At 45.9% G+C, this 10,813-nt stretch overlaps 1 protein-coding gene across 1 annotated transcript; it reads left to right on the forward strand.

The window, feature by feature from the left end:
- The first annotated feature begins 114 nt into the window (after nucleotides 1–114).
- JMJD6 (jumonji domain containing 6, arginine demethylase and lysine hydroxylase) lies at nucleotides 115–10,559 on the forward strand. The gene is made up of 7 exons (XM_057414596.1): nucleotides 115–271; nucleotides 1,085–1,473; nucleotides 4,822–5,108; nucleotides 6,271–6,406; nucleotides 6,522–6,660; nucleotides 7,319–7,446; nucleotides 9,199–10,559. Exons 1-7 carry the CDS (start codon nucleotides 143–145, stop codon nucleotides 9,233–9,235), a joined length of 1,245 nt encoding a protein of 414 aa, XP_057270579.1. The 5' UTR covers nucleotides 115–142; the 3' UTR covers nucleotides 9,236–10,559.
- The last annotated feature ends 254 nt before the right edge of the window (nucleotides 10,560–10,813 follow it).

Here is a 10,813-nt window from a genome sequence, read left to right on the forward strand (position 1 = left end):
GGAGCCGCGGCGACAGCGGCGGCAAGGGGGTGAAATTTCTCGAAGGTGCGGCGGTTGCGCCGGGGCGAGCGGGGCCGGGAGCGGGGCCGAGCCCGCGGTACGGCGGCGGCGGCGGCAGGAGGCGGCCCCTAGCGCCGCCAACATGAATCATAAGAGTAAGAAACGGATCCGTGAGGCGAAGCGCAGCGCCCGGCCCGAGCTGAAGGACTCGCTGGACTGGACCCGCCACAATTACTGCGAGACCTTCCCCCTCAGCCCTGCAGCCTGCAAGGTGATCCCCGGCCCGCCTCGCCTGAGGGGAGAGAGGGGATCTGAGGGTAACGGGAGAGGCTGAGATGAAAGCGGGGGAGAGAGATTCGGGACCTGATGGGGTTAGGGAGGCCCTGAGGAGAATCGGGGGCGGGGAATGATTGAGGGGGTCCTGAGGGGAATGGGAGAAGGTGATTAAGGGTAGCCCTGAGGTGCTTGAGGAGGCCTGGGGGGGGGGGGGGGTATGACTGAGGTAGTCCTGGGGCGGTTGGGGAGGTCTGGGGGGAAAGAGTGGCTAAGGGAATTGTCATGGGAACCACAAGGGAAAACGGCCCTTTCTTGAGGCTGTGGGTGTTGGGACCCTGGGGAAGAGGGTTGGCATGGGCAGTGGGAGGTCAAGCACCACCCGTGCCTTTTCATCGCTCCACGTGGCGGGGGGTGTGGGAAGGACCAGGCCCTGTCAGGGTGGGATGGGCGCTCCCAGTGCTGGGGCACCCACATAACTCCCAGGAGCCTCAGGGGCAGTGAAGGGGTGAATGCAACAGAGGCTGCGTCAGCCCAAGGGGCAGAAGTGGTCTCTCCACCCGGGGGTTACCTCGGTTGGAGGAGTGCTGAACGGCTCCGGGCTGCTGGTGTTAGTGGTATGTGCAAGGACGGGTGCATGAGAAATAGGGCTGCAGCCTCAGGGAGCTTAAAATAGCACACAAACAGCTTGCTACCCTCGTGGTGTATGGAGCAGAGTGTGAGTGTGAAGCTCCTCCACACTGACTTAGCATGGTTCTAGGGCATCAGTCTAGCCTAATACCTGCTTTGTATTCCTCTCGTGGCTTCGCAGGATAATGTGGAGAGGGCAGATGCACTCCAGCTGACAGTGGAGGAGTTTGTGGAGCGGTATGAGAAGCCTTACAAGCCTGTAGTCCTGCTGAATGCTCAGGTGGGCTGGTCTGCCCAGGAGAAGTGGACTCTGGAGCGGCTGAAACGCAAATACAGGAACCAGAAGTTCAAGTGCGGGGAGGACAATGACGGTTATTCTGTGAAGATGAAGATGAAATACTACATCGAGTATATGGAAACCACGCGTGATGACAGCCCACTCTACATCTTTGACAGCAGTTATGGAGAGCATCCCAAGCGCAGGAAACTCTTGGAGGACTACAAAGTACCCAAATTCTTTACTGATGATCTCTTTCAGTACGCAGGGGAGAAACGGAGGCCGCCTTACAGGTACAGTACAGTGACAGCAACATAGAATTGGGTCTTTTCCATCTCATCAGCTCTTCCTGAATAGGTATGATTGTCTTGCATAAAACAAAGAGGTAGATTTACATCCCGTCCTTTGACATGAGCATACACCTGTAACCCAGAGGTACAGAAGGGCAGATTTGCTCATCAGTTTCTGGTTCTGCCAGCAGTGTCACTACTAGTTTATGTCTTTGGGTTTATTTTTCTTTTTGTTAAACGTTTTCCATCACTTCTTGGATTTTTCAAAGATTACATAGTTCCTGGAAGTACTGAAGATTATTTTCTTCCTGTGTGTGCCTTCAGGCTTTCAAATTTGAAGTACCTCGGGATTTGCTCCAGGGTTTTGCACCAGTGGCTTATGTGCAGTGTGGAATTGTGTTTAATTATGAGTCAGTCCTTTTAAGGTAAAGATCTTAAGCTGATTAGTATGAAATGTAGAGACTAGTACTTAGCTCCACTTCAGATGATTTTGAGAGAACAGTAGTTCATATCTGTGTTGTCTCTGCAACTACTTTTTTTTTTTTTGTGGCTGATTGGAAAAGGGTTGAAATGACACTGAATTCCTGAATTCAAATGCAACAACCTTGTATTTGGGCTGTTACATACAAAAGTGATTTGTGTGTTAATATAACACAGCACTGTGAGCATAAGATGAAGTAATTAAAGACTTCAGTGACATTATAATCCAAGAATTCCTTGTCCTTTGGGTGACATGAGGCTGTGATGTGGGGTTTTATTTGTTTAAGGTGTTTAAAATAGAACAGGTAGTAACAACGGTGCTCTTCTCTGCCGTCTCTCGTGTCTGTAGCCCAGCTGTGCTTTTGCAGGACAGAAGCATGAAGCTGGTGCTGTTTAAGATCACTGAAGCAGGTGTTTTTACAATGTTGTAACAGACCCTTTTTTATAATTCACTTCTAAGAACACACAGTGCTGTGAGCAAATGCAAAAGCACACCAGGAATAGTCACTAGTAGAAGCTGCCGACACTTACAGGACTGGGAATCATTTCTCCAGGATATAGGTGGACCAGATAATCTCGATGTGACTCACTTGGATTGCTCTCTTCTTTTCCCCCCACGCCCTCCCCACCTACAGGCACATGCTGAGCTCCTTGTGAGCTTGGTATTCACAATTCTTATACTTTGTTCTGTAAAATGTGGGTTTCTTTGAGGTTGTTACCTCTTCTGGGAGATGAGTGATGCAAGAGAGCACACGGGTGCCTCCTAGAGTTTGGGGTTTCCTTTAGGTACAGAAATGGATGAAGAGCATCCAGTAGTTAAGAGCATAATTGGAAATCCAACAGAGGGTGGTGCTTCCTAATCATATGAGCAGGAGATAAACTGCACAGATTGACCTCTGGATTGAGAGGTGAGTGACAGTGTATGGATCGTAACAGAAGAACTTAGGCTGTTTAGAGTACCTTTATTGGAATTTTTCCTCTTCAAAATGAAGGCAGTATTTTTGGGAAGCCATTTAGTGCAGCAGCTATTTTAGTTTGGGGGGTTGATGGGGTTTGTTGGGTTTGCTTCCTTGATTGAAGTTATAGGTTGTAAAGCTTTTAACGGCAGATGTGATGTCTTGAGGCAAGCAGGAAAATGTTCATTGTGAATTAAATGCCTGGAGGAAGTTGCTGGTAAATGATAGTGTTGCTAAATAAAGGGTTTTAAAACTTCTAAGTGTGTAGTTCCAGGTTATAGTCAAAAAAATGGTCCTGAACAATACATGTCTCTGTACTGGACACATCTTTGTGTTTAATTTCTTCTGGTTCTTAGTAAAAGCTTTAACTTTTCTGCTTGCAGTTTAATCAGATTTCCAAGGGTAATGTGAATCTAAAGAGTGAATTGATAATAGAAGTGACAAACAGCTGCTTTATACCCTTTTTGGCTCATTTGTGAAGAAGGCAGGGTGCAGCTTGATAACCAGACTTAGTCCTACAATCAATGCTAGAAAATTACACTTGAAAAACAGCTGCATGCACACCTGCATTGGAAAGGGGAGATGGAGATTTTCTGAACCTGTGAACTCCTTGCTGGGTATCACCTGCCTGTCAACCACACAACAGAGAGATCATAGAATAGTTTGGGTTGGAAAAGACCTTAAGATCAACCAGTACCAACCCCCTGCCACGAGCAGGGACACCTTCCACTAGACCATGTCACCCAGGGCTCTGTCCAACCTGGCCTTGAACACTGCCAAGGGATGGGGCAGCCACAGCTTCTCTGGGCAGCCTGTGCAAGCACCTTGCCACTCTCACAGTAAAGAACTTCTTCCTTACATCTAAGCTGAACTTCCCCTATTGAAGTTTGAACCCATCACCCCTTGTCCTACCACTGCAGTCCCTGATGAAGAGTCCCTCTTCAGCATCCTTGTAAGCCCTTACGGATACTTGAAGCTGCTCTGAGGTCTCTCTCTCCATGTCATTCGTATGTCAAGGACGCCAGAACTGCACACAGTACTGCAAGCAGGGTCTCACGAGAGCAGATTAAAGGGTCAGGGTCACCTCCTTTGACCTGCTGGTCGCTCTCCTTTTGATGAAGCCCAGTATACAGTTGGCTGCTGCCCATTAAACAATTCTTGCCCTTTTTTTCCCCTTTTGCTACCTGATACTATCACCTCCCGCTTAACCTGGTATGCCAGATCTGTTCCAGCAGAAATGAGCAACTGGAAGTGCTGCTGTTGTTAAACATATAGCATAGATTAAGCTTTCCACTGAGAGAAATAAACCTTGTAAATCAGGAATGAGAATATACACACCAAATCCTGAATGTTCACTGGAGAATAAGCTCCATCTAGTTAAATGCTGGAATGAAAAGCCTTTTGTAAATGAACAGAAGGCATAGAGGGAGGTCAGGGTTGCATAACTTTGCTCTGTTCCTTACTTGCAGTGCCTTTTGTTTGCTCCTCATTGTTCTGCAGCTCTGGATCTGTTTGAGCAGAGAATTTAGGAAAACCCAGGCTTAGGAGACTCCCTCTGCACAGAAAGAAATCTAGCAGTCTGTTGTGCCTTAACCACATTCATAAACCTTGAAATTACTATATATTTCATTGCAGAACTGCTTAAAACAAAGTACAGCTATGAAGTATGAAAAGCTAGCTTCACTTTCTTGTCCCAGAGTCATTCCTGTCCCAGTTCGTGTGGGTTTCTAGGTTAAACCAATCTTTATGCTGTAGCATGGGTCTAACAATCTCAAGTAGGTAAATGAAGGAGCTATAACTACCTCTATTCCCAGCTAGATGTGAAATGAACAGCTGGAATTTTCTGTCTAACCTGAAGAGAAGGTAGCTACTTGCTTGCTCTGTGACTAAAGAATTTTGTTTTCCACTCCTGCAGATGGTTTGTGATGGGCCCACCTCGTTCTGGAACAGGAATTCACATCGATCCCTTGGGAACTAGTGCATGGAATGCCTTAGTCCAGGGACACAAACGTTGGTGCCTGTTCCCTACCAGCACTCCCAGAGAGCTGATCAAAGTAACACGAGAAGAGGGGGGGAACCAACAGGACGAGGCTATCACTTGGTTCAATGTCATCTACCCCAGGACACAGCTCCCCACCTGGCCCCCTGAATTCAAACCTCTGGAGATCCTGCAGAAGCCAGGAGAGACAGTGTTTGTGCCAGGTATGGACAACTCTCTCCAGTAAGGAAATCATAGAATTATGGAAGAAGTCTGGGAGAGAAAAGCATATATGTAACTTCTGTGAAGAGAATATTTTGGCTTTCTTATATGGCCCATCTCTTACAAAAAAACAAAACTATTCTGAGCTGTTTCAAGAGGGATATATATTGTGATGCATATTTTGGGACTATTAAGTTAATTCCTGACTATCCTGAAACCATATGGCCTGTAGCATAGGATTGTGTGCGGTACAAATAACAAGTGGGGCCTGAGTTGCAGCATTGCAGGACTGTGATCCTCAACTAAATTGCAGTAGTAGGAAACCATCAAGGTATAAAATAATAGAGGTGTTTGAGTAGAAGCAACTCTCAGACAAAAATGCTTGAATATATATATATATATGTACTATCACAAATCCATGACTGAATTTTGTAGCCTGGGTAGTCGGACTGCAGAGGAATTTTTCTTAGCTGTGAGGAAAGAGCTACTTCAAGGCACTTCCACCCACCTCCCTGTGGTTATGTTTCATCCTGCATTTGAAATCAAAAGCTAAAGCAAGAGCCAGTAGAGATACCATAGAGATACCATTCTCTCTGAGCGGCTGCACTCTGTGTGCCCATTGTAACTGGGAGGTGAAGGTGGCTTATGGATGCAGAGGGTGAGTTCTCAGTGCCCAATTCTAAACTCTGCATCTTGCATTGTCTTATTCAGCTTCTGTCTGCATTGCTCATCTCTCACATCCAGCTGACTTCATGTTTGAAGAGTGCCTTGTGATTGTCTTGGCACTTCTTGGTGACTCCTCAGTGTACCTTCTGTTAAGATTTTGTAGCTGTCAGGTTCTATTAAACTGGTTCCTTAGTCTTTCTTTGAGGTCTAAGTGGGTTGTAAGAACACCACTGCCTATTTTTATCCGTGTGGAGAAGCAGTTTTTGCATCTATTTTTAAATGAAAGGTTAGTCTGTAGTCATAAGAACCCTACTAAATCAGCATGGAAAGTGCTCTCCAGCTTAACAGAGCTAGGCTCTGTGCAGTCTGAGTTACAATGGTTCTTGCTACTAAGCCGTCAGCAGTCAGTGTCGTCCTGTCCGGTTAGATCTTCAGTGTTGTTTGTGAGCTGGAGAATTTGAGCAGACCTTTGAGCTGCCTTCTGTGGTGTATTTCTAGGTGGCTGGTGGCATGTCGTTCTCAATCTTGACACAACCATTGCCATCACACAAAACTTTGCCAGCTGTACCAACTTCCCTGTGGTTTGGCACAAGACGGTGAGAGGGAGACCCAAACTGTCACGGAAATGGTATAGGTAAGAGATTCAGTAGCTTTCTTTTCATATTATCTACTTAAAACCCCAAATACCCTGTTCATTTACATGCAGTGTTACTGCTCAAAGCTAACTGTGACGTTTTAACTGTATTTAGGATCCTAAAACAGGAGCATCCTGACTTGGCAGCCTTGGCTGATTCAGTTGACCTGCAGGAATCTACTGGCATTGCTTCTGATAGTTCTAGTGATTCTTCCAGTTCCTCAAGCTCCAGCTCCTCAGACTCTGATTCAGAGGTAATGCTTTTTACCCCAGAAAGTTATCCATAGCCTGCAGTTATATTGTTTTTTTTCCATACCTGATTGAATGTTCTGTCCTTACATTCATGTCTTACGAAAAAAATTAATAGCAACTAAACAAAACTGCATGGTGGAGGAGCCTGTGGTCTTTGCAGGTTCCATTTGCCGAAGCCTCTTTTTGTATTGCTAAATGGGCTTGGTTTGTTTGGTCTATATTTATATTCTGTATAAATCTGTCACTCATCTAGCTAAGCCATACTGTGTGAAATGGCTGCAAAATGAGTGTTTTAAAACTGGGGAGGGGGCACAAGTTCCAAAACAGAGGCTGTGACTTATGACAGGGGACATTTCTATGCATTTGAGTCCTTCAGAAGGCACTAAGTCCACTCTTATTTGGAAGAGTATGGCCTTCTAGGAGTCAAAAGGAATGCATCCATTGTCTTGCCCCACACCAGTCAGTGATGAAATTTAAGAACATACCTGTTCCTGATCTTTAAGTGCTTAATTTAAGACATTTTATGTGCCTAATCTAAAACAAAACATTCTTTGGATACTGGTCATTCAGGGTTGCTGGGATAGCTCTTACAGTAAATTCCACAGCACAAACAGTGTTCTAGGTTTCTCTGAATTCTGGTTCCATCTCTTCATCCTTCAGTGTGACTCTGGCTCCGAGACAGAGGGCATGATGCACAGGCGGAAAAAGAGGAGAACCTGCAGCATGATGGGGAATGGTGACACAACTTCCCAGGACGACTGCGTGAGCAAAGAGCGCAGCTCCTCCAGGTGACCCCATGGCAGCTGTTTGCTTTAAACAAGCAAAAGACAATGCAAGGCAGAGCTGGCAGACCTCAGGCAGGGTGTTTCGTCAGGACAGAGGGATGGAGAGGAAGGGATTCCTTACAGAGCATAAAGCAGTTGGGTGGTGGTGGTATCTTCCCTCCAAGAGTTATTTTAATTGCTCAAAGCTAAGATTCTTGATAGCTTTTTAAAAATGAGGCTATTTATTTAATAAATGGTTTTATTGCTTTTCCTAGTTGTCTCTTTTAATAAAGTGGTTTATTTTTGTTTAATGGGAGAGGTGGGATATTTTAACTGTCCTCTTCAGAGGGCACAAATGAATAGTGAACAGTTAAAGACGAGGAATCACATCAAGCAAGACTTTGGTTTTGATTCCTTGCTGTTCAGATGGAAAACCTTCAAGTAGTTGTGTGATTTCTCTTACTGTTGCCTGGTTACTTCAGTTTGGCTCACTGCTTTATCTGTTAAAGGCAAAATTCATCCAAAATGTCTGTGCTTATCTTTAAAAAAAATGCAAGTTTCTAGTTAGTCTGAAGGGGGGAAAGTTAATATTGCAGAACCAAGAATTAAACATTGCTCAGGGAAAAGTTGCTAAGGAAGCTTTCTGAACCTCGCAGGTCAAAAACAGTGAAACGGTGGGAATCTGGGAGTACACGGCAAGGAGGAACTCAGAAATTTTTTACTAAATGAAGCCTTTTTCTTACATAGCAAAGGCTTGCCAAAATGCTTAAGCAACCTCTCGCAGCTTGGTTAACTGATGCTGCTGGATGAGCTGGCCACCTGCATTAGGGTGCTGTCCAGTTAGGAGCTGCTGGATGCTCCAGGTGCCAGGTGGATGATGCCCCATCTATCCCTGGCAGTGTGCAAGGGCAGGTTGGACGCGGGCTTGGAGCAAGTTGCTCTAGTGGAAGGTGTCCCTGCCTGTGGCAGAGGTTGGAACTGGATGAGCTTTAAGGTACTTTCCAAGCCAAACCATTCTATGAGTCTGACTTAACTGATAACAGTGTGTGCAGCAGTAATTTACCTGAGGAGGTCCAGGTTCCCTGTATCCTGCCCGACTTCCCAGTGTAGGGTACTGCACAAAGACCTGCTTACTCCTGTATATGCTGTCATGTGTCTTGCTGTGATATAGTGCTCTCTTTTTTCCAGGAGTTGCTCATAACTGAATACAGCTGCATTACAAGTACAGAGCATCATTAAACAGTCAGAGAACTGTACTGACTGCTTTGCCCTGGAGGTTTTAACAATCTGTTTGTTATAATGTTGTCAAATCCCATTTCAGCAGCCAGTGTGACTTCAGGCAGGGCACGAACAGCAGATAACAAACCTTAATGTAGAGCCTGTTCTTTTAGAGGAGAACAAAGCTGTAAAATGCAGAGCACACGTGCAGATCTGTTCCTTTGAAAATCATGTGCAATTTTAAGTCATTTGCACTTCAAATCTTGAAATTAATACCTAAAATATGAAAGATCAGCACACTCCCTAGAGCATTTGCTTCCCAGGTTTCACTGCTCTTCCTCCTGCATGTTGGTTGTTTCACTCTGTGGGGATGGGTGACCTTTCTGTTCCTCCTGTGTGATGGGTGAGCTGACAGAAACTGTTCCAAACATCTTACCTTGCTTGTGCATTCCTGTAGGGAAAATAAGCATACAATTAACCTGCATGCTGCAATCCTGTGTGTCTTGCTAGGAAAGGAATGCTACAGTTGTTGACAGACAGGTCTACTTCTTTTAACAGGATTAGGGAATCTTGTGGAGGCCGCAGCTACCCCTGAGAGATGCCACCACCAACCTAGAGGCAGCTGCCCATCGATGCTCCGTTAGCAGCCAGCCAGCTCTGTTCTACTCCCTTCTGCTCCTGTTTCTCACAGTCCTTAAGTTCTTGTCACTCTTCCTCGATCCAGACGTCGTCTTCATTTTGTGCTGTCAAAGGTTGGCTCCTTAATAACTTCTGCAGGGAATGCCCTGACTCTATGTTCTTGTGCAATGCTTTGTCCCCTCTGCGCCCCAAGTGAGTGCACTAAAAACCCACCTTTGGGTAAGGACATGCCAAGTATTTAATGGTTCACGTAACTGGCAAGGAAGACAACGGTCAGTTTTTAAAGAACTCTTTTTAAAACCAGCGGGTAAGTGGAAAAACCTGCCTTGTTTTGACACTGTCATATGTTTACATGTTGTCCTGGACACTTGAGGAAAGGAACGCCAGCCCTTTTGGCCTACCTGAACGTCCGGCGGATCTCACACCACAATGTCAGGAAAGGGAGGTGGGATGAATGCTCCAAACCCTGAAGGGACTTCAGTGGAGGTGACCACCAACCTGAAGCATCTTTCATGGTCTTAATCTACATCTAAGGTGCAACACCTTAACCAGCAACGGTCCATTTACTTTTGCTCTGTGTCTGTTCTGATGACTGGTGACGAAGATGCACTAGCACCTTGTGGCAGGAAGCTCAATGGAGCAGGAGAATCCTCGAGTTTCTTGCACAGCAAAAACTGGGGGGAAAAAGTCAGCATTTGCCAGTAATCACAATCCTTTAGGTGCAGGTGTGATGTTTAGAACCAGGCAGCAACTGACAAAGTCTGACTGTATGATAACAGTTGCTGGACTTTAAATACCAAGCTGTGACAGGGCCGTGGGCTCACCCAGGCCTGTGCAGTTCACATGCCTAAATGGCTTTTCTTTGACATTATGGCTTCAGACATTTCCAGAACTTGTGGTGCCAATTTGAAAGGACTGGGAGGGGGACATATTGTTGTTTTATGCTTTTTAAAAATGCAGTGTGTTGCTTAAGTCTGTGTAGGTGCATTTGTATTATTCCAGGTACAGCTCTCATCCCCAAGGGATCTGTTGGGAGCTGCTGGGTGTTTTTAGCAGGGGCTTGTGCTGGTAATGTCAGTGAAGAGGTCTGTCTGCCTGAAGGTGAGCTGCAAGGAAATCCTCCTCCTCCATCTGAGCAGCACAGCCAGAAGGTGGCTGGGTTGGGGGCCTTCCTTGGATGTTGTTCTGAGACCCAGGAGGTGGGTATTAGATCACTTCAGCTGCTCTTTGGGAGAGGAAACTTGAAAGCAGAAGTAGTGTGTGTTGTAAAGCTGCAGTGGTGCCCTGGCACTGGGAGCAGAGTGGCAGCCTTAACTGTGACTTGCTTACACATGTTGGGGCTGATGGAGCCCAGGACATTGCTTGTCTGGTTTTCCTTATCTGTTTTTTAACCTTGTCTCTTCTTTGTTCTCCCCCTTCTTGGAGAGTTTGTCAGGATCTGTTTCTGAATCCTCTGTGCCAGTCATTTTGCATAGGAAAAATGAGGTGGTGGGAAAATGGAGAGAGGGAAGGGTTTTGGTACACTCCTTAGCTG

The sequence above is a fragment of the Pezoporus wallicus genome, unplaced genomic scaffold, assembly GCF_028554395.1.
Source record: "Pezoporus wallicus isolate ANWC-B61680 ecotype Strahan unplaced genomic scaffold, APGP_CSIRO_Pwel_v1 contig_7787, whole genome shotgun sequence".
Lineage (NCBI taxonomy): Eukaryota > Metazoa > Chordata > Aves > Psittaciformes > Psittacidae > Pezoporus > Pezoporus wallicus.

Coding starts and splice junctions, on each gene's coding strand:
- JMJD6 (XM_057414596.1), top strand. CDS start 143: ATGAATCATAAGAGTAAGAAACGGATCCGTGAGGCGAAGCGCAGCGCC. Junction 272..1,084: donor TCAGCCCTGCAGCCTGCAAG/GTGATCCCCGGC, acceptor GTGGCTTCGCAG/GATAATGTGGAGAGGGCAGA. Junction 6,407..6,521: donor CTGTCACGGAAATGGTATAG/GTAAGAGATTCA, acceptor AACTGTATTTAG/GATCCTAAAACAGGAGCATC.